The following is a 26,563-nucleotide window of genomic DNA, read 5'->3' as shown; positions in this document are numbered from 1 at the left end:
TTTATCTAAGTAACTAAGGCAAAGGTAGATTTGGTGACTCATTTATAACACCTGTATAATTTGCCTTGACTACACTAGCTTTATGGCTTGAGGCAAGTCTTTTAAACTCTATAAGCCTTAGCTTTTTATAGTTAAAAATGACTACTTAATACTCATAATATATTATATAGATAATATAGATAATAACTAAATTTCCAAATGTTTTGTAAGAAAAATATTCTCTATACCTGAAAGCAATATATGAGTGTAAGTTATTCATTTGTATTATCTTGTTCTCATCTTTTTCCACTGCATTTAGATGGAAATGGTCTTGGACAAGTCATTATACTGCTATTATTCTTTTATATTTTGTGTGTTGTGTACTGTTAAAAACGTAGATCAAAAAATCACTTTTCATAATTGAATAAACTTATATAAATTTACCTAAACATTTGGTACAACTGTTAAGAGTGGACAGGATGTATAGATGATCATCTTGGTCCCACGTGATTTTGATTTCTTCTGCTAGTCTTTCATTCTGTGTAACTTGGAGATTATCAACATTTGATGTGGTGATATCTATTAAAATTGTTCTTAAATTTTTTTTTCATGGATCAGCAGGCATTGTGAGCCACAGTTCTGTCTGTGATAATCATCTGGTTCCAGAACAGTTTATTGGTTGAGATCTCCAGGATAGTTTTGATTTGATATTTGTAGGATGAGGATTGATTGTAGGTTTATGAAAGATAATAAACTCAAGAATAATCCTTGCCATAAAGTTGTGTTTTGCTTTGCCATAGCCCCTCCTGTCTCACTCACAACTCATACTTGCATTGGCAGATTGGTTCTCCAGAGGGGCCACTGCTAAACCAGGTTCTAAGGTGGGTGTATCTCATCAGTCCCTACCAGTATGGTTCTCATCCCAAGAGACCCAAATACTTCTTAGAAAAGACATTTACTTATGTGGCATAGCAAGATGAATATTTATAAAACACCAAAAAATCTGGAATGCATTCTTCCATAAGGATACCCAGAGTCCATGCATTGGGTGCAGGGAGGGAAGTGGGCACAAACTTCACATACAATCATGGTAAGGCACACATGTAGGTAATGTATGTAGTTAAGGCAACTTGCCAATCCAGAACTTCAGGGAGTTTGTGTTATTCCTCTCTCCAGGGTCCTTGCCAAAGTTTAGTGTCAGTGATAGCTAGGCTAAGTTAGATCCCCACAGAGCATGGTGCCTCTCCCGGATATATTGGGTCAGGCAAATCTCTCGGCTTCTGGACTGATATCTTACTGGGTGAGGCATCTGTGCTAAGTAGGTCGATCTACTGAACTCCCTAGGCTCACTCTTTGATGGGCAATTGTGATATCCCCTCCCAGAGTCAGCTAGATTCTATTGTGCTTTTTCAGAAAGGGCAGAAAAATTTAGCCTTGGATCAGCAGAAGCCTCTCCAGGTCTGCTCCCTAAAGGCCTAAGCTATGATATGGTATCTCCCAGGCAAGGGATCAACAATCTCCTGTTCAACAATTATTCCCCTAGCTTAGAGCTAGGCTTCCTAAGTGAGATACTATCCAGTTAGATTTCCCAGATTCCTGTTCAATTTGTGAAAAATGGGTGGCTACATATCAAATTTTTTTTAACCCCCACATTTAGTTACACAACCCCATATGGGGTCATGACCCACAATCTGAGAAACATTGGGGAAACTCAGGTGATCAATTTTGCTAGGCAGTTATAACCTTCCCTAGTAAATTAATTAATTAGTATTCCAATTTACAAATCAAATCTTGTTTGAATTTGATCATGCTATCAGGGCCTAACATCCCCAAGGTCCCAGTTCTATAGAACTGGAATCTAAGATGAGAGAGAAACAATTGTCAGTCTTCAAAAGAATGACTGATTATAGGGATGATATTGCTTTTGTGGCCAATAAATATTAATATTACTAGGATATAATAATAATATTAGGGATAATATTAATATTGATTATTAACAGGGACAATGTTAATAATATTAATAGGGATTTGGTCACTTTAGATTGCAGTGTTCCACGAATATCTAGTTCCTGTTTTGAAGAGTCAATTCTACTCTCAACACTCTTTCCTTCAACTAGCAAGGTGACAGACCATGGCCAAGAAGAGAATTGCTGTGATTGGAGCTGGAGTTTGTGGTCTAGGTGCCATCAAGTGCTGCTTGGATGAAGACCTAGAGCCCACCTGCTTTGAAAAGAATAATGACATTGGAGGACTCTGGAAATTCCAAGTGAGCTTGATTTCTCAAGATTTTTTAAATTACTACTTCTGTTCTATATAAAAGAGAAAATCTCTGCTATTTCCTGTTATTTTTAGGTGTTTATTTGCCAGGCTAGTGTGGTATAGTGGAAAGAGTATTTTATTTGGAGTGAAAGGAGCTGGGTTCAAATCTTACCTCTCATTAAGTTAGATGACCTCTAAGACTCATTCAACAGCAAAACCTATGACTCTAAGATCTCTAAAAGCTGTTTGTTTCCTGTAAGTCATTTGTCCATTACCATAGGCAGTGAGTGGAACAGCCAGATTTTCCCTAGGCATGTATTAGAGTTCATAATGACAGATCTATACCTCAAAGTCCATATAGGAAGAAACATTATCAAGGGGGAAGCAGTCCAAGGTCATTGATGAAGAGGAAAAAAAGACAAAACAGTATATTACAGTGAGAAGAATGCTGGATCTGGAATCAAAAGACCTTAGGTCCAAATTTCTGGCTCTGCTACCTTCTATGGGAACTTAGCTTTAGTTTCTTATCTCTGTAAGAAGGGGATCAAACTGGATGACCATTGAGATCCCTTCCAGCTCTAAATCCATAGCCCTATGAAAGTATAAAGTCTGGTGGGAAGAGCCAGAACCAAAGTGACCCTAAAGTTTTGGGTTCTTAACCTGTTTTGTGGCATGGACCCCTTCAGGGATCTGGTGAGGCCTATGGATCCCTTCTCAGAATAATGTTTCTAAATTCATAAAATGAACCACATAGATTTACAAAGGAAACAAATTATATTGAGAAATAATTATTTTTTAAAAATGTTTAAGTAAGTTCAAAGACCGCAAGTTAATATGAGTAAAATAGAGACACAAATTCAAGGTCTGCAAAAAGAGCCAAGGTACATATCTGGACAATCTTCCTGAAATCAGAAAAAAAAAAAGAACAAATTTTGCCCTTCAGGTTTGAAAAGAGCTGCTCGTTCTGTACCTTGAAGGCTCGTTCTGGGTTTTATTTATTCATTCCTTGCCATGTAGTACTCACGGAATAGTACTGAAGAGCCTGGATATGTGCAAATAAAGACTATCATGGGAAGGACCTGGGCATACTTCATCCAATTATGCTTTTTAAGAATAAAAAAATACAATTTCTGATTAAACTAAGATAGCCATTCACTAGTATAACTAAAAACATGTTTATGATGATGGAAAATTAAGGAAAGAATGTAATAATTTCATAATTAGTTCCGATTAATATATAAGTAGCATTTTAAACCAACCCTACTTCCTCTCCTAGATTTGGCAGACCCTGATCCTTTATCTTGGAGTCAAAATTCTTTTTCTGGTATGTGCCCCCAGATTGGGAACTTCAGGCTATCTTAGCATTGGAAGCCTTTTTCATGAAGCTACTGCCTTTCATTCTTCGGTTTGGGCAATCATGCCCCTCTGACTGCACTCTTCCTCAACCCATTGCTTAACTACAGTAGTGTGCAAATTAACTGGGACAAAGTAAAATAACTAAGTTTATTGAAAATCAGTAAACCTTGCAAACTTTCATGTCTTTAAAAATCTTTTAATATTCAATATATCCTGCTTTTGCTTCAACTCCTTGATTTACATAACTAAGCATTGAGGTCATAAGATTTTGACACATATTCTTTAATTTTTCATTATGCAACCACACATAACATTGGATATTAAGTATACCTTTCACAGACAGTCTGTTTTTCCAAGACTAACTTGAAAAACCTATAAGTAGGGTTTAAGTTAGGTGATTTTCTAGGCTATTGAAGTATGTTTTTCTCCATCTCTTGGATAAATCTGTTAACCTTTCAAGACTTGTAACATGGTCCAAAATTATATTATAATATTCTATCCTCATTTGGAAATTTCTGTAATTTCAGAATAATTCTGTTTCTCAATATATTTAACAGAGTTCATCATTTCCTTAATGTGGACAAGGCTTGCAGGCCCAGTGTTAAGTAAAAAGTTCCCAGAACTATTTTTGGAATGAATGTTTGAAAGAGAGAGAGAAAGATGAGAGAGAAACATAGAGAAATAGAGATAGGTGGATAGATAGATAGATAGATAGACAGACAGACAGACAGGTAAACTTTTTATGAAGTACTAATTATATGCCAGGAATTGTGCTAAGCACTGAGAATATAAGTAAGCAAGGTGGTTCCTACTCCCAAGAAGCTAAATGAAAAAAAAAAAGATATCTAAAGATGGGCAAAGAAGGGAAGAAGATACCCATGCAGGAGCAAGATGGCTGGTGACGAGGTGAAATCTGGAGAGCAGGTCAAGTTCATGGTAAAGTGAGCATGGCTGGCACCCCTCATGTCATGGGGGTCTGAGTTAGGGAGTCACCAATCAGGAGAGCAGATCCTCAGGGCTCTAGAAGGACCTAAGGAACCCTCTCCCTGCTTAGCTGATTGTCCTAGGTAAAAAGAAGAGGGGGCAGTGCTCTGGAAGGGCTGCTGGTCCCATACCCCCAAGAAGAGTTAAATTTCAACAACCTGCATGAAGTATAGGAATGGAAGTCAAGGAGACAGCTCTGATATTAAATTTGGATCTATGTGTCCTCCTCTATAAAATAAGGGGACTAAACAAAGTGACCTGTAAGGTTCCCTTCGAGCTCTGTAAATTTATGAGATTTGGACTCCATTTGTCCCCTATGTCAGCTGCTACTCAATTTCAGTAAAAAGGCAGAGGAGTCTTCCTTTGTGACTTTGGGCAAGTCATTACCTCTCTGTGGAGCTTCAATTTCCTAATGTGTAAAATCAAAGACATGTATTGATACCCAGTTGTAGACAATCCAAATGATACTCTGAAGGTTGGTTTTTTTATTTGTTTGATTACTTTGTTTGATATCTTTCAAGAAAAATTAGCTCTACATAGAAGTTATTATTATTATTATTTCAGCACCTTTCCCAAAGTATCAGTTTGCTGTAAAGGTTACTACCCCACCCACTATCCCACACCCAGTAATTAGACTTCTTGAATGTCAAATTGGGGAGGAGAGCACGATGGGTAAGCTTACCTAAGGTTATACTTACAACTTAATCTTCAAGAATAATTCTTTTGGGGGGCAGCTAGGTGGCGCAGTGGATAGAGCACAGGCCCTGAGGTCAGGAGGACCTGAATTCAAATCCGGCCTCAGACCAAACCTTGACATTTCCTAGCTGTGTGACCCTGGGCAAGTCACTTAACCCCAATTGCCTAAAAGCAAAAAAAAAAAAAAAAGAATAATTCTTTTGAATAGATAGCTATCAAACACTCATTTCCTGTGGGAGTAGGTAGACAGGCAGCTTCATGATATCTTGACATCTCTTTCTCCCCTCAGGAATTATAGCCATCCTCCCCACCTCCCACATCATGTGCCTTGTACAGGGGTGGGGAACCTGTGGCCTGGAGGCCACGTGGCCTACTAGATCTTTGGGCGTGGTCTTTTGAATGAGTCCAAGTTTTCAGAACAAATCCTTTTATTAAGGGGATTTGTTCTGTGAAGTTTCGATTCAGTCAAAGGGCTGTGCTTGAGGACCTAGAGGGCCACATGTGACCTTGAGGCTGCAGGTTCCCCACCCAAGTAGTATTCCTTTTGCAGTGCTTTTCCTGGTTCAATAAATCCTAGTTCTGACTCAGTTGCTTAATGGTGGTCTCCAACCTTGTGAAGTCTCTTGCTCTCCTCCCATGGGCCTCTGTTTCCCCATCTATGAAATGAAGTTGTGCTACGTGAATCCCAAGGTTTCTTAAGTCTAGCATTTGGTGATTCAGACAAGGTATTGAGTGAGCAGAATACAGTATGTACTCAGGCAATTTAAATAGGATAAGAAGAAAAAATAATAACAAAATGCAAGAGAATTCCTAAGCATTCATTCAGTAAACATTCACCAAATGCCTTTGCTATTGACAAAACTATGCTAGAAGGTGAGGAACATAAAGGGAGTCAGAGATACCCTCTTTCCCTTGAGAAGTTTACAATCTAGTTATGGAGAATAATTCCAGGGCAGCACATAATGTTTGTGACAGAATGGAACAGAATGCTGTCTCCTGGGATGGAATATACTTTCTTGGGATGGAATATTCTTGAGGAAGTTTTCATGAAAGAGAAAGTCCAAGAGTAAAAAAAGAAAGGATCTTTTTTTTTTCTTACCATTAGTCAAGTAATTTAGAAAAATAAAGGTATTGGAAAGTGTTTTTTAACTTACAATTTGCTGAAATACTCAGCAATTCTCAGACAAATTTGAAAACATTCTCATTGGATGGTAAAATTGATCCATAGCTCAGCTGTCATTGAGTTATCTGACTTCTGAGGTCCCTTCCAATGCTGAAATGTTAATTGGCCAATAACTTTAAACTACATTTGCTATAATTCTGGGAAGTAGTAACATTTACAGACTTCTAGTACTAACCTGGAACTTCCTGGTTAACCTTCAATTTTAGTTCTTTTCTTTGGGGTAACAGTTGGACTAGCCTCTCATGGGAAACACTGAATCTGTAAAAAGCAAAGTCTTCAACTCAGTGAAAAGAGGGCTCATATTAGAGGGTGACAGATATTATCCAGGATTTGTTCATGGTCTAGTGATTCTTGGAAAATACCAACACTAATTCAGCATCCTCTAGGAGAATGGAAGGGTAAAGTTCTATGTGCTTTGAACACACAATTTTTCTCCCTTGTGCTTATGGAGGGAAAATACAAGTAGGACAGTTAAATGTAGAAGTTTGAAGGGAGATAGATGATATGAAAGACCAGTTACTTAACTTTTCTGAGCCTCAGTTTCCTCATCTTCAAAATAGAGATAATAATAGCACCTATCTCATGGAGTTATTGTGAGGATCAAATGCAGTAACATGTGTAAAATACTTGGGAACTCTTGCGATATATAAATGCTAGCTAGTAGTAGCAACAGTAATAATAATAATGCAGCTAAGTAGCACATGGGTTAGAGCACTGGGTCTGAAGTCAAGAAATTGTTGTTCTTCAGTCATTTTCAGTCGTGTCCGACTCTCTGTGATCCCATTTGGGGTTTTCTTGGCAATGATACTGGAATGATTTGCCATTTCCTTCTCCAGCTCATTTTATGGATGGGGAAACTGAGACAAACAGGATTAAGCGACTTGCCCAGGGTCCCACAGCTAGAAAGTGTCTGAGGTCAGATTTGAGCTCACAAAGAGGAGCCTTCCTGACTCCAAACCCAGAATTCTACCCCCTGCGCCACTCAGCTGCCCAGGCAAGTCAAGAAGACCTGAGTTCAAATCTAAACTCAGACACTTACTATGCGACCCTGAACAAATCACTTAGGCTCTGTTTGCCTCAGTTTCCTCATCTATAAAATGAGGCTCATAACAGCATCCACCTCCCAGAATTGTTGGGAGGATCCATTGAAATAATAATTGCTAAGTACCTAACGTACGCCCTGGCACATAGTAAGTACTATGTAAATGTTAGCTATTATTTTTAATAATAATGTTATTATTACTAAAATGAGAAAAGGACACTACTCAATTATTACTGAAATTCTTTATGTTTTCGATATATCTAGTGTTTAGTTTTGCTTCTGTATTAATCATAAGATATATCAAGAGAGAATTTCTTTCACAGAAAAATACTGCAGAGAAACTGCCCAGTATCTACAGATCTTTGACAATCAATACCTCCAAGGAGATGATGTGTTACAGTGACTATCCCATCCCAGACCATTTTCCCAACTACATGCACAACTCCAAAGTCATGGAATACTTGAGGATGTATGCCAAACACTTTGACCTCCTGAAATATATCCACTTTAAGGGAAAACAAAAATGAAAAAAAAAAATGTATGATATGTAGGTATGAGAGTTTTGTTGGATAGCTTTAGGGAGGATCAGTGCATTTTAATAAGGAGGTAAGAAATTTTGTTTCCCAGATCCTCTCTTCTGTCATAGCCAACTAGAGTTATGGAGCAACGTAGGGGAAACCTGGATTTCACTAAGTACTTCTGCCTCAAAGCAGCCTAAAAAAAGGGAAGGAATTCAACTTTGGATATTTGAAGTCCCCCATCAATCCATGTCAGGCTGTGACTTATTTACCAAACTCTATATCCATTTTCTCTTTCTGCTCAGGAGCTCTTTGACACATTCCAATAATAATATCATTTCTGTCTTTACTTATGTTTTTCTTCACTCAAATATTCTTCATTATGCTTCCTTCCTGCCACTCCAAGCCACGTTTTTGATTCCTGTATTTCAACCTCTGAGTATATCTTCTTTATTTTTTTTTATTCTGTACTTACATACAAGTGAGCCTTTCCATATACAAAGTGGAATATAAAATGAGAATTGTACATGAAACCACTGGTCTCTATATAAACTTAAAACTTGTAAGTATACAATAAATGCAACATGTAACTTTCAAAGCTATCCTGCTTCTTTGTTTCTATCTGCCTTCCCTCTGTTCTCTTCTGTACTTTTCAAAATGCTTCAATGACCTCTTTTTCTTTCTTCTAATTTTTTTTGATAACCCTATTGCTAACACTTCTCTACTTCTTGACTTTCCCCACCCCAAACTGAAAAGGAAAAGAAAAAAAGAAATACTTGTAACAAATATGCACAGCCAAGCAAAACTATTCATCTATTGGGAGAATGGTTTTTGTTCTTAAATATTTTAATCAGTTCCTTCTTTATTTTGGACATGAGATCTGTATTAGAAAAGCTTACTACAAGGATTTTTCCCCAGTTAGCTATTTATCTTCTAATTTTAGTAGTTAATTTTGTTTATGAAAAATCTTGCTAAATTTTATGTAATCAAAATTGTTCATTTTATCTTATGTGATCCTATCTCATGTAAGTATGTCTTTTCAACATGTTATGATTGCAATTCCACATCTTTCCTTCTTTTACCTGTCCCTTTTCCTTTGAATAAGGTATTCCAGTACAGTATTTCATTCATGGGGCCTATTCCACCAAGCATTAATGCTACCTGTGACATTACATTTCCTTGAGTAATGACCTCATTTCCTACTTCGTGCATTTGTGTATAAACATTTGAGGTCAATGGTTTTATTACTAGCTTCTGTCTTGGATTTTTTTCTCCAGTGAGTTATGGGGCATCTCTATGACTATTCTTCCTACAGTGTAAGTAATCTCAATATTCTCCCTCCACCTTCTTTTCAGATGCAATTAGATTTACAAGACTCCAGGCATTTATACTCTTGATAGTTCCATAGACCATAAATTCCTTAAACTCTTTCATCATCAGTTTCTTCAACTGTAAAAGCAGAGCTGAAAGTGCTTGCTTTCATAATGCCTCATAGAGCTGGTATGAGGGGTGAGCTTTATAAATCTTAAAACTCTAGAAATGGCAACTATTACTGTCATGAATAACTGTTCCTATAACCTAACTGATTCATCAAGGATTTCACATTGATCTCTTCTAGTAAACTCTTTGTTTTTGAGTAATTAAATTTTGTAGGGTTTATTTCCTATTGGGACTGCAGAATGCCTTGAAAATGAACCCACTGAAAGTCTATTTCAGGAACATGAACTAAAGGGTATCTCAGATGGGAGCCATGAGTTATTGGAGGGATCCTGCAATCGAAATTCAGGGGTCTGGGGAAGGATTGTACCTGAATATAGTGACTGTACTTGGATTATATTTATTTGCTCTCCATCTACAGCATATAATGTAGTAGTAACTTGTATGTAGTAAAACAAAGTTAAAAGATTCGTGCTTCATCTCTGTTTACTTCCTCAAGTGCTTTTTTTCTTTTTTAATTCAATTTTATTTTATTTTCAGCCCTGAATTCTTTTTCCCTCCTTCCCTCACTGAGGAAACAAGAAAAACAAAACCCATTACAAAAAATGTATAGTCAAGTAAAATAAATTCTCACATTAGCAGGTGTGTGTGTGTGTGTGTGTGTGTGGTGTGTGTGTGTGTGTGTCTTCAATCTGTACTCTTGAGTCTAAAACCTTTCTACCTGGAGCTGGATACAATTAAAGCATTCAAAAGGAACAGTGGACAGATAACAAATAGGAGAATAAACCAAGGACATATCAATTCTGAAAATAGGAAGCCACATTCCAAGCAAACAAGATGTATTTGGGAAGATCAACATTAAAAGAGATATGTCAACCTAGGGTTTTTTTCTCAATTCATTTGTAAATACATTTAGTAAGTAGTATGGAATGGACCTCTAGGTGGCACAACAGACCTAGAGCACAGGGCCTGGAGTCAGGAGGACTTGAGTTGAAATCCAGTCTGAGATACTTTGTAGCTATATGACCCTGGGCAAGTCACTTCACCCTGTTTTCCTGTTTCCTCATTTGTAAAATGGAAAAGGAAAAGATATCTTTGCCAAGAAAACCCCAAATAGGGTCATGAAGAGTCAGAAATGACTGAACAACAATAACGTACAGAAGAAACTGCTAATTTTGAAATCAGAGGACAAGATGGTTAAAATCACATCTCTGTCATAAGTCTTACACTCTGATCTTAGGCAAGTCACAGCCCTCTGGAGTGGAACCAAGCTGGCCTCTAAGGTTCTTTCAACTACGTACTTGTTCTTTTATTCTCAGGCCAAGGTGCAAAGTATAAAGAAGCGCCCAGATTTTTCTTCTTCTGGACAATGGAATGTGGTGGTAGAGGCTGATGAGAAACAGGAGTCCTTAGTCTTCGATGGGATCTTGGTTTGCAGTGGCCATCATACTGACCCCAACTTACCACTTCAGTCCTTCCCAGATGTGTCACTAAGAAAGAGAAGCATGAAAAGAGAACTTTCCAGCCAACTACAGACGTCTAAGTGATGTAGTGGATAGAATGCTGGATTTGAAGTCAGGAAGACTTCTTGTGTTATTTGTGTACATTCTCCTGGGAGTTAAGAGGATATGGCATGTACACCAGTAATACAAGAGAGAATGGAAAGGGGGAAAGGGAGAGATCAACGTGGTTGAGAAGGAAGCCAACCTGTGCTTAAATTAATACTTACTTTAAGGAAGTTTTAACCCTCCTACATCCCTTCCCTCTCTATCCCCCACCAAGCACAAACACCAACTCTGACAGCTTCCACAAAATCTCATCCCTCTCCCTCTTACCACAGACTCACATATTGATTCTCTCAAAGCATAAACCCAGTCCTAATTTCTTCACTCTCAGAAATTCCATAATAAACACACAGATGCCAGTGTTATAGTCCTACCTACTCCAGTTTATTAGAGACAGGAGCAATCCTGACCTTGCCTTCAGAGGACTCTATTCTTTGGTGTGGTATAATAAAAAATAAAAATATAAAAGGACTGGGAGTTAGGAGACCCAGATTCTAGTCTTAGCTCCATCATAATCTCTCTCTGATTTTCCTCATTCATAGTGTTAGAGGGTTGAACTACAGTCTCCAAAGTGTTCTTCAGATTCCATATTCTATAATCATATGAATGGTTAAATGTAGATAATCTTGAGAATAAAGAAATGAAAAAGACTCTTAAGTACTTACTCTGTGCCATCCACAGTGTTAAGTACCAGGGATACAAATATTGAGAGATAGAGAATGAGAGAGAAAGACAGAAACAGAGACAGAGACAGAGAGAGAGAGACAGAGAGAGAGGGAGAGGGAGGGAGGGAGGGAGAGAGAGAGAGAGAGAGAGAGAGAGAGAGAGAGAGAGAGGAGAGAGAGGGAGAGAGAGAGAGAGAGAGAGAGGAGAGAGAGAGAGAGAGAGAGAGAGAGAGAGAGAGAGAGAGAGAGAGAGAGAGAGAGATATTAAATTCAGATCCTCAAGGAGTTAACATTATAATATGGGAAGACAACATGTATGTGGGAGTGAAGACCTGGAAGGGTGCTTTGTTCTAGAAGGTGGAAAGTTAGAGATGGAAAGAGAAGGGATAAGAAGAAGTGGATTCTGGAAGTCCTGGATGGTTAGGTTCAGTTCTCAAGTTCCAGTATTGAGGATACTGGTCCAGGTGGGGAGGAGCAGGTCAGTGGCATCAGGCAGGCAGACAGTAACATAGCCATGGTAAATGCCTGAATGGCTGGATGGTATGTGAAGCTAAATTCTGTTCTGGTGTCAAGAACCAGTCAGTAGATATTAGTGAGGTAAGTGGGGTAGTTTTCACACCTTCAATCATCAATCAATTTTGTTGGGCCTAGAACCCATGAGTGGATTAACTTCCACCAGGGAATGGGGTGGGAGGCAGCAGCAAGCAGAAGAAATAGCCTTGGCTAGAGGGCTGAAAAAGATATGAAGCTAAAGCCCAGACAAATGACAGAGGAGAGTACGGCAATCTTTGGGGGAACTGGGAAGGTATCCATATTGATAACATCATAGACATTATCCTTGGGTCAGAACCTGTGATTTCAACACTCCTGTTGTGGATATTCCATCTCCTGATGCCTCAGGACCTCTGAAGTGATTGTCTTAGAGAGCTGCCTGGGGTATTGAGAGATTTTTTGCTTACCTATGGTCATAAAGCCCAATATGTGTCAGATTGTAGGACTTGAACCCAAATCTTCATGATTACAAGGCCATTCCTTTACCTAACTATACCACAGTGACTTTCTAGTTACCTTAGCATAAGTTAGTCTCTCCTATCCTTTTCAACTTTTCAACTGCCTGAGAATAGCTTCCTGAAGAAAGATGCCCAATAGGGAATGTGTAAGAAATGAAAACAAGGAAGGAGAAGCCTGGGGAGGGCCCTGTTCAGGTAGGGAAAAGCCTGGGTGGGCATTATTGTGGGAAACTCTGGGCTGCTACAGACAAACAGGGTCCTTGTTACATAGGAAAAGGGGGAGGTACCATGACAAGGGAAGAAGGTTCTGGAAAGGGAGATAGGAAGACATGAACACAAACTTCTGGTACTTTGTGATTTTGTTTCGTCCTGGCCCTTTGCAAGACTGTGTGTAATGACTTAAGTGGCTCTGAAATGAGATCATTCTCCTATTTCCATAATTAACATTCTTGGATGACATCCAAGGGAGATCTGGGTTTGACTGAATCCCTCCCTGAACAGGCTGAAATAGGGAATGCTTTTTAGATGAACAGGTATGACCCTCAACTCATTCAGTCTCTATCCATTGCCCAAGTAAGGTATGAAGTCATGGTATGTACCATGACATTTTTCACTTCCTAGGACAAATAGTGCTAGTCAGCCACTTCATGTCTTTTCCCTACCTCAAATCACTATAAACAAAGCTGTCTTTCCTACAGTGAATCAACAGTGTGAAAACTGTCCCACAATCCTGTTCTCTCTTTATAGGCATTGAACATTTCAAAGGTGACTATTTCCACAGCCGAGAGTATAAAAGTCCAGAAGAATTTTTAGGAAAAACAATCATCGTGATTGGTATTGGGAATTCTGGAGCAGACATTGCGTAGAACTCAGTAGTGGTGCAAAACAGGTGGTACATTAAAATGTTTGACTAAATAGAGTCAGCATATTTTTTATCTTGACAGGCTAGAGAATTGGACTGAATCTAATAAAATGAAATTCAACAGGGATAAAGGTAAAGTCTTGCCCTTGGGTACAAAAAATCAATGCCATCAGTACAAGATGGTGGAGGCATGGTTAGACAGCAGCCATTTTGACATTTGAAGAATTTGTTGGACTGCAAGCTCGTGATGGGTCAGCACTATATCGTGGTAGCCAGAAAGGCTAATTTAATCTTGGGGTACATTGAAAAACATAGCTTCTTAAAGATAGGTAAAAGTTCCACTCTACTGTGCTCTTATCAGTCTTCATCTGGTTTATTATGCCCAGTTCTGGGCAACATAATTTATTTTTTTTTGTTTTGTTTTGGATTTTGGGGGGGTTTTTGGCTAGGCAACAGGGTTAAGTGACTTGCCCAGGGTCACACAGCTAGTGAGTGTTTTGTGTATGAGGCCAGATTTGAACTCAGATCCTCCTGAGTCCAGGGTTGGTACTCTATCCACTGCACCACCTAGCTGCCCCTGGGCAACATAATTTAAGAAGTATATTGATAGGCTAGAAAGTGTCCAGAGGGAAAATTGTGAACAGTCTTGAGTTCATGTCATATAAAGATTAGTTAAAAGAATTAGGCATTTTCAGCGGAGAAGAGGGGAGGGGAGGGGAGGGAGTGGAGAGCGGGGGGGAGAGGGAGGAGGAGGGGAGGGGGGAGGGGAGGGGAGGAGATTAATTGGGTTTTAGGGCAGGAGAAATGGGAAAAACATGATGACTGCATTCAAGTATCTGAATTGCAGAGGAAGGGTTAGTCTTGCTCTGTTTGGTCCCAGAGGACAGAACCAGGAACTTGCAAGAGGGAAGTTTAGGCAAGATGCCAGGAAAGTCTTCCTAAGAATCAGTAACATCCAAAAGTAGAGTGAACCACCTTACAAGGTGGTGGGTTCCTCCTCCTTGGAGGTCTTTAAAGAGAAGTTTTTATCCAAGCTCTTGTCAAGTATATTATAGCTGGGATTCTTTCTGTGTGTATGGGTCAGACTAAGTATCCACTGAGGTCCCTTCCAAATCTCAGATTCTGTGATTTTTGTAATTCCTCCCATGAATTCTTCACATGGGGAGGTGGGTGAGGTCTTCCTTTCCTTCCTTTCCTTTCTACCACCTTTCCACAGTTTCTCTAAATAACTCATCTTTTTCACTCATGCATTTCTTTGATGACTTCTTTTACTCCATTTCTTTATGACTTCCTGTATTTTACCCTATTCAAACTCACCTTCCTGTTGTCCTCTGGGTAATTTCCATTTTTCTTTGGTGTCTAAAATGTTTCATGAATTCTAGCCATTCAAGAACCCTAGAAAAATACTAATATTAGAAATATCAACCTTTGTTTCAGGGAGAAGCTTGGGAGTCACTAAAATAAATTTCCGATTTCCCAGAGGTGATCTAGCCCACTCTTCCTCTTCTGTTCACCTCTGCACCCAGATCATTGTCCATGTGCAGTGACTGTCTAAGACATATATGCATGTGCATGTATACATATGTATATTATATATGTATGTACTTACAAATGTGATTTATAGAGACAAAAGCTCTAAAGGTTATCCGTAAAGCTGCTGACTATCATCGTCTGGGCAATATTGTTCTTCTTCCCTATGATTTTTCCTATGTGAATAGTCAGGACAAACTTTTTAAAATGGTTATGGAATTTATGGATCTCATCCCAAATGATGATGGATCATGTGCAGGATTGTGGGTAATGGGTCAATTATCACAGTGTCATTCACAAATGAAAGCAAGATGTGAATGAAAAATCCCTCAGTTCTCTCTTTCACCCACTGCTCTCTCTTAGGTCTTCCTTAGCACTAGACGTGGATCATGGATATTACATCGCGTTTGGGACAATGGGTACCCCATGGACACTTCGCTCTTCACTTGGTTCAACAGTTTGCTCCGGAAAACAGCAAGTGTCAGAATAATTAACAATCACCTGGAAAATACATTAAATTCAAGGTTTAACCATGCCCACTATGGCCTACAACCTCAGCACAGGTACTCAGAGTTTATGTATATATGCATATGGATATGTGTGACTATGTTTATACCCACAGTTCCCTCTCTTCCTGTTTCCTTTCCTCCCTTCTTTCTTAGTTTACTTCTGTGATTTTCCTTCCTTCTCTTCCAACTGAGCCAGAAGTTTTTAGCCAGGCAGATGATACTCAGGAAACCTAGGACATTCCCTTCACAAATGCTCCCATTTAAAGGTCAGAAGTCAGATTAGTCAATAAAAGAGAGAGAGGAAAAGAAACCAACTTGCCATCTAATGTCTGTGAGTAATCTGTGATAACAGGGGAGGGCAGATTTATGAAACAAACATCCTCAGATCAATTTCTCAAAAAGCCAAAGTTTCTTCAAAAATATTTCTAAATTATAACTTTCTTCACCTTTGATCGTTTGCAACTAAAATGAGGCAGATTTAGGAAGGCAACAAGAACTTTAGACAGCACAGTATGATATGATGTCACATTAAGTTAATTTTATGTGACTGGACATGGCTTATTCAATTTATACACACATAGGAAAGCTATACAGAGACACATACATTTTAGTTGACTAAAAGTGGTGGCAGATCATTTCTGCAAAAAGCTGGACATCTAACATTTGGTCAGATACATAATTTAACCTGTGATAGAACAAAATTTATTACAACATTGTTTCTATGGGAAAATCCAATTTAATGACATTATTGCTATTCAGAGAATCACAGAATGTTAGAATTGGAAGAGAATTCAGTTGCCATTTGTACAACCATACCCAAAACAAAATTACCATGAGAACACATTCAACAAATGGTTATCCAGCCTTTTCTTGAAGAGCTGCAATGAAGGGGAATCTACAGCGTGTTCCATTGTTTTTTATGTCTCTAATTGTTAGGAAAATCTCCTTTAAATTAAGCCTAAATCTGCCTCTTTGCAGCTCTCACCGTAGTTCCATCCTCTTGGGCCAAACAGAGTGCCTCTAATCACACTTTTACATAAGAGTTCTTGCAAGTACTTACAGACAGCTTTCATGTCCCTCTTGAAGCTTTTCTTCTCCTCACGTCCTTCAAACCTTCTTTATATGGAATGAACTCAAGAGCTGTCCATCTCTAGAAGTTCTCCAGGTCACTTACTAAATTGTGGTGCCCAGAACTAAACACAGCATTATGTGGACTGACCAAGGCAGAATACGATGAGAATGACATATTTCTGGGAGCTCTATTCCTCTCAACGTAGTCCAAGATAACATACATTTTTTAATTGCCATGTCACATTGTTGACTCATTGTTGGGAGTCCATTAAGAGCCTTTTTAGGTAAACTGGAGTCTAAACCCACCTCCTCCATCTTGTATTTGTAAAGTTGGTTTCTTGAACTCAAGAGTAAGACTTTACACGAATCCTTATTAAATTTTATCTTATCTAATTCAGCCCATTATTGGTACCTGTCAAGGTCTCTTTGTATCTTGACTTTATCATCCCAAAGTATTATCAATCTTTCATAGTTTTGTGTCATCTGCAAATTTTGTAAGAATTCTGTCTGACTATACATGATTGCACATGTATAACCTGTATCAGATTGTTTACCATCTCAGGAAGGGAGGAGAGGAGGGAGGGACGGAATTTGGAACTCAAACCTTGTTTTTGAAAAGGTCAAAAATTGTTTTAACATGTAATTGAGAGAAAATTATTTTAAAAAAAGAAATCTGCCTATTCATTGCTCACATACATTTGGAGGTAGGAGGTAGATCTCTTAAAGCTCTTTGAGTCCAGTCGCCTCATTTTATAGCTGAGGAAACTGAGACTCAGTGATGTTAAGTGACTTGTCTCTATCAAGTGTTTAAGGCAGAATTTAAACTCAGGTCATCTTGATTCCAAGTCCACTGCTCTATCCTAAGTACATCCCATGGCTCTTGTTTGCTTTAACTGTGTCTTTGATTACATTGTCAAATAGTAAAGGGCCAATAGGCCCAATTCTCTGTGACATATTACTAAGGCAATCTTTCTAAGTTAATGTAGATCCATTAATGACTATGGTTTGAATCTGACCACTCAACCTTTTCAGAATCCATTGAGTTGTAATACTGTCTATCTCACAAGAGTAACATGAGATTATTAACAAAAGTTTTTCCAAAAACATAAATCTCTGTAGCTGTGCTGTCTAGATATTTATTGCACATATACATACATCTATGCAAAACATTACACAAATGTATACATGTGCATATGTGTGTACATGTATATGACAGGCAGATGACACAGTAGATAACACGTCAGACCTGTACTCAGGAAAACCTGAGTTCAAATCTGACCTCAGATACTCACTAGCTTTGTGATCTTAGCCAAGTTACCTAACCTAAGTCTGTCTCAGTTTCCTCATCTCTAAAGTGGGAATAAAATAGAACCCTACCTCCTAGAGTTGTAATGATGACAAAATGAGGAAATGTTTATAAAGCATTTTGTAAACTTAAAAGTATTATATAAATGCTAGGTATTACCATTATATTGTTTTTCCTCTTCGTTGGTTGTTAAATAGAAGAAAAATACTCATAAACATTTAATATCAAAGGATAAAATTAGTTTCTTGACATATTCAAGGGAAGACTTGAGTGACAATAGAAGGTAGCCATTACATTCTTTCAAAATTTATGCTTAAAAAGAAGAAACAATACAAATGAAACCAAGTATGTGACCAAACTGCTTTCATATCTGATTTTGTTAAAGCTGTGTTTGTGTGATTTGGAAATTGTTGGCATATGGCCGGTGATCGGTACAATAAGAAAATGTTAGGAGGGGATGGGAAGGGATACAAATTATGGTTTAGGGAAGAGTGAAACCAACTTGTCAGTTTCCTATGTTTTCCACATACCTTAAACCTTCACTTACTTTTTCTAACCTTTATTTCATCTGCAGACTTTTAAGCCAGCATCCAACTGTCAGTGATGACCTGCCAAATCACATAATTTCTGGTAAAGTCGTAGTGAAACCAAACATAAAGGAATTCACTGAGATGGCTGCCATTTTTGAGGATGGCGCTATAGAAGAGGACATTGATGCGGTCATCTTTGCTACAGGATACAATATCACTTTTCCTTTTCTTGAAGATCTCATCAAAGTCACCAATAATGAGGTGTCTCTCTATAAGCTTATGTTCCCTTCTGACCTGGAGCAGCCAACACTGGCTTTCATTGGCCTCATCCAACCCCTGGGCATTGTCCTACCCATTGCAGAGCTCCAGAGTCGCTGGGCTGCATGAGTGTTCAAAGGTATGTGGATGAATCTTGGAGAAAGTCCTGCTCTATATGTCATATTAAATTCCCAGGCTCTCCTGGGAGCACTTTGTCCTCTTCAATAAGACATATTCCATCACCTCCTTGGCCACCTCCTAAAATCAGAGTTTTATTTCCTAGGGCTGAACAAGTTACCTTCAGTGAAGAACATGATGGCTGATATCACGCAGAGAAAAATGGATATGGCAAAACGGTAGGAAACTTCATCCTAAGAAATGAAAACAAACAGTTAGATATGCTAATGGGTTCCCCAGCCTAGACTCTTAAACTACATACTCATCTCTACACATTCCTTATAATAATAACAGCTAGCATTCATATAGCATTGTAAGGGTTAAAAGCACTTTACAGATTTTCATTTTAACTTCACAGATATATACCTGGGAGGCACACACCATTGTCACCCCCATTTTATAGATGAGGAAACGGAGGCAGACAGAGGCTAAATGATTTGTGCAGGGTCACATAGCCAGTGTCTGTGGCAAACTCAGCTCCTTCTTACTGTAGTTCTCCAACTTGATCCATTGTACCACCTAGCTGCCATATTGCTTTTTCACATTTCCTTTCATCTAAGCATTAAACTGTAAAAAGAATTATGCAGGGTTTTTTTCCCCTAAAGCTACTACTGGATTCCTAACTTCTAAGAGTATATTATTACAATGATTTGTGACAACTGTTGTTTGTTGTGGTTCGACTGTTTTCAGTCATGTCCAACTCTGTGATTTCATTTGGGATTTTCTTAGCGAAGATGCTGGAGTGGCTTATCATTTCCTCCTCCAGCTCATTTTACAGACAAAAAAGCAGAGCAAACAGGGGTAAGTGACTTCCCCATGGTCACACAGTTAGTAAGTGTCTGAGGACGGATTTGAGAAAAGAAGTCCAAGTCATTCTAAGTGATTATTATTAATAGAATTATACTCTCTGCTCCCCAAAAGATGGAGAGAAATGAACAGAAGTAAAACCCTTGGGGGCAAAATGCTATGATCAAACATTTTGTTGTCATTTTGTAGTCTTTGTTTTCCCTTTTAGCATTCCAGCCAAAGGGCTTGAGGCTCTTTCTTAAATCCTTGGTTTTGATAATATGTTCCTCCTCAGTCATTGAATGATAGAACTGAGTATAACTGTTGGGGTACCTTTCTTAAGTATAGTTCTTTAGAAGGAAAGAAGGGGAAATTATGTGGACATGAACTCGATCGGTCTAGTCTGGGTCATTATTTAAGTTTAGGTGTCTTCTTAAACAATTTAAGAGTCTTGTTCTTTCCAATTGCCCCTAGTGAGATACTGACCAACTGAGAATTCCACAAGTTTCTCCAATCTTCTGAGATCAAATAAGCCTTCTACTCTAGATTCATAGACTCATAAAGTTGAAAGCTACCTCAGAGACCACATAGTCAGGATTCCTTAAGAGAGCACTTTGCAGAACAAGAGAATTTCAAAGTCAATAGTGATTTCACTTGGACATTTAGACCAACTTCTTCCTGAAAAAATATCCCTTCTACCTTCCACCAAAATAGTCATCAAGCATTTACTTGAAGACATAAAATGAGGTGGAAATCACTCGCTTACAAAGAAATCCTTTTCACTTTTGCCGAGCTATTACTATGACAATGCCTTTCTTTGCATCAAGCCTAAATCTTTTTTGCAGATTCCAGCCACTACTTCTAATTCTGTTCTCTAGGGCCAAGCAGAACAATCCCCCCTCCCACATGGTACCCCTTACAATGATTAAAGACATCTTCTGTTTATACTACCCCATCCCTATCCCCAAATCTCTTCTTTTCCAGGCTAAACATCCATTGGCTAAACATTTAGTTCACGTCACCAGACTGATGAAAACTATGTCCCATGGTACAGAAAGAATTAGAAAGTAAGAGTTCTAAGCAAATGTCAGTGACTTTTGAAAGACTGTGAAAAACAAAAGAGGAGTCACAACATGGAAGAAAGAGCAGGGTGTGAAAACTATAGGCCAGTGAGCTTGCTTTAAATTCCTGGCAAAATTCTTGAATATATAATCAAAGAGATGGTCAGTGAATATCTAGAAAGGCAAGCAGTGATCACAAAGAGCCAGTGTGATTTCATCAAGAACAGTCATACCAAGGGGCAGCTAGGTGGTGCAGTGGACAGAGCACCGGCCCTGGATTTAGGAGGACCTGAGTTCAAATCTGGCCTCAGACACATAACACTTACTAGCTGTGTGACCCTGGGCAAGTCACTTGACCCCATTGCCTAAAACAACAAAAACTAAAAAAAAAAAACCAGTCATACCAGACCAACCTCACTGTATTTGTGACAGTTATCAGACCAGTAAAACAGGATAATCCTACAGACAAAGTTTACCTAGAATTAAACTAAACATTGACAAAGTCTCTCATGTGATCTTTGTGGGTAAGATGGAGAGATATGAGCTAGATAGTTGTTCATACAGGTGGATTTGGAAATATTTGAACACAAATTGTCATTAATGGCTCAATGTCAACTTGGAAAGAAGTTTCTACTGGAGTGCCCTAAGAATCACTATGTAGCCCTGTGCTGGTGAACAATTTTAATCAATTTGTTTAACAAAAAAAAAAGCATTTTATTAAATATCTGTGCCAGGAACCATGAATTTTTTATAAGGGGTGGTCCAGAGATGTAATTAAAGTGGTATAGGGAGTGGGAGGCAGGGGAGAAAAGAATGACTGGGATTTCCTCTAAAAATACAGATGAGCACCTTCTATGCAACTTACCATTTTATTAAGTTACTAAAAGATTAAATGACTTGCCCAGGATCATACAGCCATTATTTTGTCAGAAGTAGACCTTAAACCCAGGCCTTCCTAAATCCAAGACCAGCTCTGCCCACTGTCACAGTGCCTCTCAAAGGTCTCAGGAAGTCCCAAGAGGTTGATGAGGCCAAAATTATTTTCATAATAATGCTGATGTTTTTATTTCTAATATGGCAAATGTGAATAGATATAACCCACATTAACAAAAACTCTTTCGGGGGAAGGAATCCTAAAGCTTAAAATTTCGCTAAGACTGAAATACCTTGTATTAGTTTTCTTAGGTTTTATTCCCCTTCCCTTCCCATTTGTCTCATAGTTTGTATTTCCTCATTTTTATGGGGGTGGAGTGGGATTGACTAATTGTAGAGCATACTCACTTTTTAATATTTCAGAAAGTTTATTTCAGAACCTTTGACCTCAACCAAAGTTCTCTTCTGATACTTCATTGTGTCATGGAGGTTACTATGGTTCCCCAAAGACTAGACCAGCAGAGTTCAATTTCAAACAGATAACATCAAACTTGAAAGCCTTCAAGTACAGTCCTGGTGACACAGGCCTACTGCCCAAGCACCAGTGTAGCTAAATTGGGGAGCGTTTTCACTGCCTTGTCCACAGGGTGATAAAGTCCTTATTTTCTGCAATTTACAAAGCCTGTCTACTAAATTGTAAAAGGTTGTGATCTGCCTTAGTAAAGGGATTATTGCAGCACCAATTCTATAATTTATGCCCATTTTATACTTGTACCTACTGTTAGCAATCTTTTTTCTCCCTCTCTGTCTCCCTCTTTCCCTGTCCTCTCCCTTTTTATCTCCTTCCTTTTTCTCTGTCTCTTTCTCTCCATCTCCCTCATATGTCTTTCTCCAGCCTCTCTCTCCCTCCCTCTTTTTCTCCATCCCTCTATTTCTCTCCCTCTCTGTCTCTGTCTATGTAATAAGCATTAACTATGAGCAAGGTACTGTGGTAAATGTTCAGCCTTTGTTTCCAAAGAACATCAATGACATCACAATTTTGGAGTTAGGATATGGTGTGCCCGGCTGTGGCTGATCAAACAAATATGAATTCACAAGGCACTGCCATAGATTGGGCACAAATTATTAGGACATTTAGAGTGGAAATGCCTTTGGATAGGTGCAGCTCACACTTCCTTTGTGCTTCTACAAATCTGTTTTGCTCAAGGAGTACAGAGCCTTCTTTGATTCAGGTATGCCATGCTGGATAGTCCTAAGCCAGCATTTCCCATATCTCACAATCAATACCAAAGTTCTTTAGAGAGACCTTGAGAGCATCCTTATACCACTTCGTCTGACTGCCAAGGTGAGTTAGTACTCACCTTGTACGAATTTTCTGTAAAATAGTCTTTTAAGTAAGCATCCATTTTGCATTTGAACTATGTGGCCATCCCACTGGAGTTGTGCTCTCAGCAATAGAGTTTGAATGCTTGGCAGTTCAGCTCTAGAGAGGACCTCAGTGTCTTGCCAGGTAAGCTTCAGAATGTGGGAAATACAGTACCCTCTAAGATATACCACCTGTCCTCAAGGACCTTAGCACTGAGTTCCATATCTTTATATATGCAGTATTTTATCTGCATATCTGTCTGTCATAGCTGTGTAACCTCGGGCAAGATCCTTCTTGTCTCTGAGCCATAGTGTCTTCATGTTTAAAACAAAGATGTTGGATTAGATATTCTCCAAGATCCTTTCCAGTTACAACATTCTATTATTCTGCTACATGTAAGTACCTACAGGAACTGTGATTTCATTAACCTGGGTAATTCTTCATGTGTAAAACTCCTTCTGTTCATGCAACATACAGAACACAACCCATCTGTGACTTGGTTTATAGATCTAGGGAGCTGGCTTCCATATGTAGAGCTTAAGGGACTTGGCCAGGCTCACACAATGCTTCTAGGCTCAAACATGACATTCCATCTCCATACCTTTGTACTGGCTGTCCCTAAACCCTAGAATGCTCTGCCTCCTCATCTCCATCTCTTACTCTCTCTGTCTTCCTTCACGGATTCAGTTCAAATCCCACATTATTCAGGAATCTTTACTGGTCCACCAAGTGGCTGGTTCCTTCCACTCTCGGATTACCCTCTATCAATTTTACACAGATACTGTATGTACTTAGTTTTTTTCCAGGTTGCCCCATGCATTAGAACTTAAGATCCCTAATGGCAGGCACCGTTTTCATCTATCTTTGCATCCCCAACATTTAGCACAGTAAGTGTATAGTAAGTTATATCCCACACACTTAGAATATCCAAATTATCATGACACAATGAGTAACAAAATTTATTCCAAAGACAAAAAGATTCTAGGGTATTTCTTACTCAGACCAAACCCTGTCCCAGAGAAGAACAGGTTGTGATTAGCCCACACTTTTCCTTCTCATTTCAGGTATGTGAAGAGTCCCCGTCACACCATCCAAGTACATCATATTGAGTACATGGATGAAATTGCCACCCAAATCGGTGTGAAGCCCAACCTTCTCTGGCTGTTTCTCTGGGATTCCAAGCTGACCTGGAAGGTTTTCTCTGGCCCCTGCACCCCATACCAGTACCACTTGCATGGACCCAGGAAATGGGATGGGGCCAGGAGAGCAATCCTCACTCAAACAGAAAGGATGCTCAAACCCATGAGAACTCACACTGTCAATAATGAGAGAAATCCATCTTCGGAAATTTCTTGGGTTAAGATGGCACTCAGGGGCTTTGTAGTTTGGCCAGTATCTTATTTTACTATGGTTATATCTACCATCTTAAAAGGAAATAAATTAGTGCATTAATGAGTAGTAAAAATAAAAAATGGCTTCTACACTAATTTTTTTTTTAAATTTGCAATCATCCTGTGTTAATTTCATTTACTAGTATCACAACTGTCATGACATGGTAGATAGTGTTGCTTCATTTGCTGTGGTGAATTTTTCCAGAAAGGGTGTGTAAAAATATAATTTTAGTATGTCAAAGCATAATATCTCATTGCAAGGTGATTTTTTCTATTTAAAAATATCCTGCAGTGAATCTCATCATAAAATGAATAAACCACACCCTAACCAGTTCTGGCAAGGTACATTTTTATAATTCTTTTAACTTTTCTATAACCCTTTCTCCCATTCTAATCATTTTGTGATGTTCCTATTTAGAAAGAAAGTTTCCATTTACCAAGTGGGAAATGGGAGGTATGAGAGAAAAATCTTTTAGTCACTTATATTTGTCAGAAAACAGGAAATTGCTTATTTGTTAAAAAACATTTTAAAACAGTAAGACCTTTTTAAATAGGCAACTGATTTTTAAAGTTTAAGAATATTTCTAAATCTCAAGTTCTCTTTAATTTTTTAAATTTATTTTTAGCATAGGCAAGCACATGGATTTCAGATGAAGTTTTGTGTATATCCTAACTTTGGGGGGATGGTGTGACTTTATATATGGCCAAGAAAACCTAATGTCTTCTTAAAAAAAAACTGATTCCACCTTATAATTGATGCCTCAAATTCTACCACAAATGAGACAATATTTGTAAAGTGCTTAGCACAGTTCTTGGCACATAGTAGATGCTTAATAAATGTTTGTTCTGTTTCCACCTTTCATTTCTTTAATTTAAATATTTGCTCTTCATTCCAAGGTATATACCCCTGAAACACTGAACTCATTAAAAGTGCTATCAGTTATTTACATCTTAGTGTAAAGAGTTTTGAATCTCCTGAGAACAAACTTGCATAGCAGAGAGGTTTAGCAAGAAGATGAAATTAGTGTATCTTGTAAAGAGGAAATAAGTTCTCCAGAAACATGCTTTTGAAAGGAAAGAGAGCACAGAGTGGTAAAGCTAGAGGACAGAGACAAATTTTCTTCCTACTTGGTAATTTTTCCTAGACCAGCCTTGAAAGCTATGTGCAAAAACAAGATGATTTCATATCCAAACACCGATCTACTTACACAAGACCTCTTTCAAATGTGGGAATGCTCCATCCCTTTAACCTTTGAATGTGAGCCCCCTAACTATAGGATCACATCTGATTCCAACTTTGGAAACAATCAGGGCTATGCTGGAGTCAGTATCAACTAGCTAGGGAGAACCAATTGTTAAATATCCAGTGTGAACATTTAAACCTCAGAATTAGCAAATGGTATAAATCAAGGCTTGCTTTATTGCTTTGTTTACTGTCTAGAATTAAGAAAGTGATAGAGGTGCAGTTTGACTTGAAAATGTGTTCTGTCTACATTTTTCCCCAGAGAAACCATTAACTGTTGGTTTTTACCAGCATACTCCTGGAACCAACTGTACTCTTTTTTAAAGTAATATTTTATTTTCCCAATAACATGTAAAAACAATTTTTAGTGTCCACTTTTAAAAAATTTTGACTTCCAAATTCTCTTCCTCCCTCTCCTGCAACAAGCCATACTCTTGGGCAAGACTCATAGGTTCATCGAATCATAAGATTTAGAGTTGGAAGGAAGCTTAGATATGACATAGTCTAACCACTTCACTTTACGGATGAGGAAACTGAGACTCCTGGAGACTGAATGACTTGCCCAAAGTCACACAAATTATAAGGAATATGACCAGGATTCAAAACCTAGTACCTACGACTATAACTTTAGCATTCTGTCCAGTGTATCGTGTTTCCTTGAACAATGAACAGTTTGTCATCTTCAGCAACTTCAATATTCACGTTGACGGTTTTTCTAATACCCTGGTGTCATTGTTCCTTGGTTTACTCATATCCTGTTGCTTCCATGTCCACACCACTCTTCATCCACAGGTGTGGTCACACATTAGTTATTATTTGAAACTGTTCTAGCTTTGAGGTAATAGGGGATATTTACTTAGAGGCTTTAATGTTTGCTAAATACATCAGAGATGTCAAACGTACTTC

At 38.4% G+C, this 26,563-nt stretch overlaps 1 protein-coding gene across 1 annotated transcript; it reads left to right on the top strand.

Annotated features, from left to right (window-relative positions):
- The first annotated feature begins 2,110 nt into the window (after positions 1 to 2,110).
- On the top strand, positions 2,111 to 24,462 carry LOC110202731 (flavin-containing monooxygenase 5-like). The gene is given in 10 exon segments (XM_078154552.1): positions 2,111 to 2,245; positions 7,823 to 8,009; positions 10,772 to 10,934; positions 13,440 to 13,552; positions 13,555 to 13,583; positions 15,450 to 15,649; positions 18,547 to 18,899; positions 19,044 to 19,116; positions 24,088 to 24,404; positions 24,407 to 24,462. Coding segments are annotated over 10 exon segments (1,626 nt in total).
- Positions 24,463 to 26,563: the final 2,101 nt, after the last annotated feature.

The sequence above is a fragment of the Phascolarctos cinereus genome, unplaced genomic scaffold, assembly GCF_003287225.1.
Source record: "Phascolarctos cinereus isolate Bilbo 61053 unplaced genomic scaffold, phaCin_HiC Scaffold_5;HRSCAF=322, whole genome shotgun sequence".
In the NCBI taxonomy this organism is placed as follows: Eukaryota; Metazoa; Chordata; class Mammalia; order Diprotodontia; family Phascolarctidae; genus Phascolarctos; species Phascolarctos cinereus.
The sequence above is the reverse complement of the archived record's forward strand: the minus strand, read 5'-3'. Positions and strand labels throughout refer to the sequence as shown.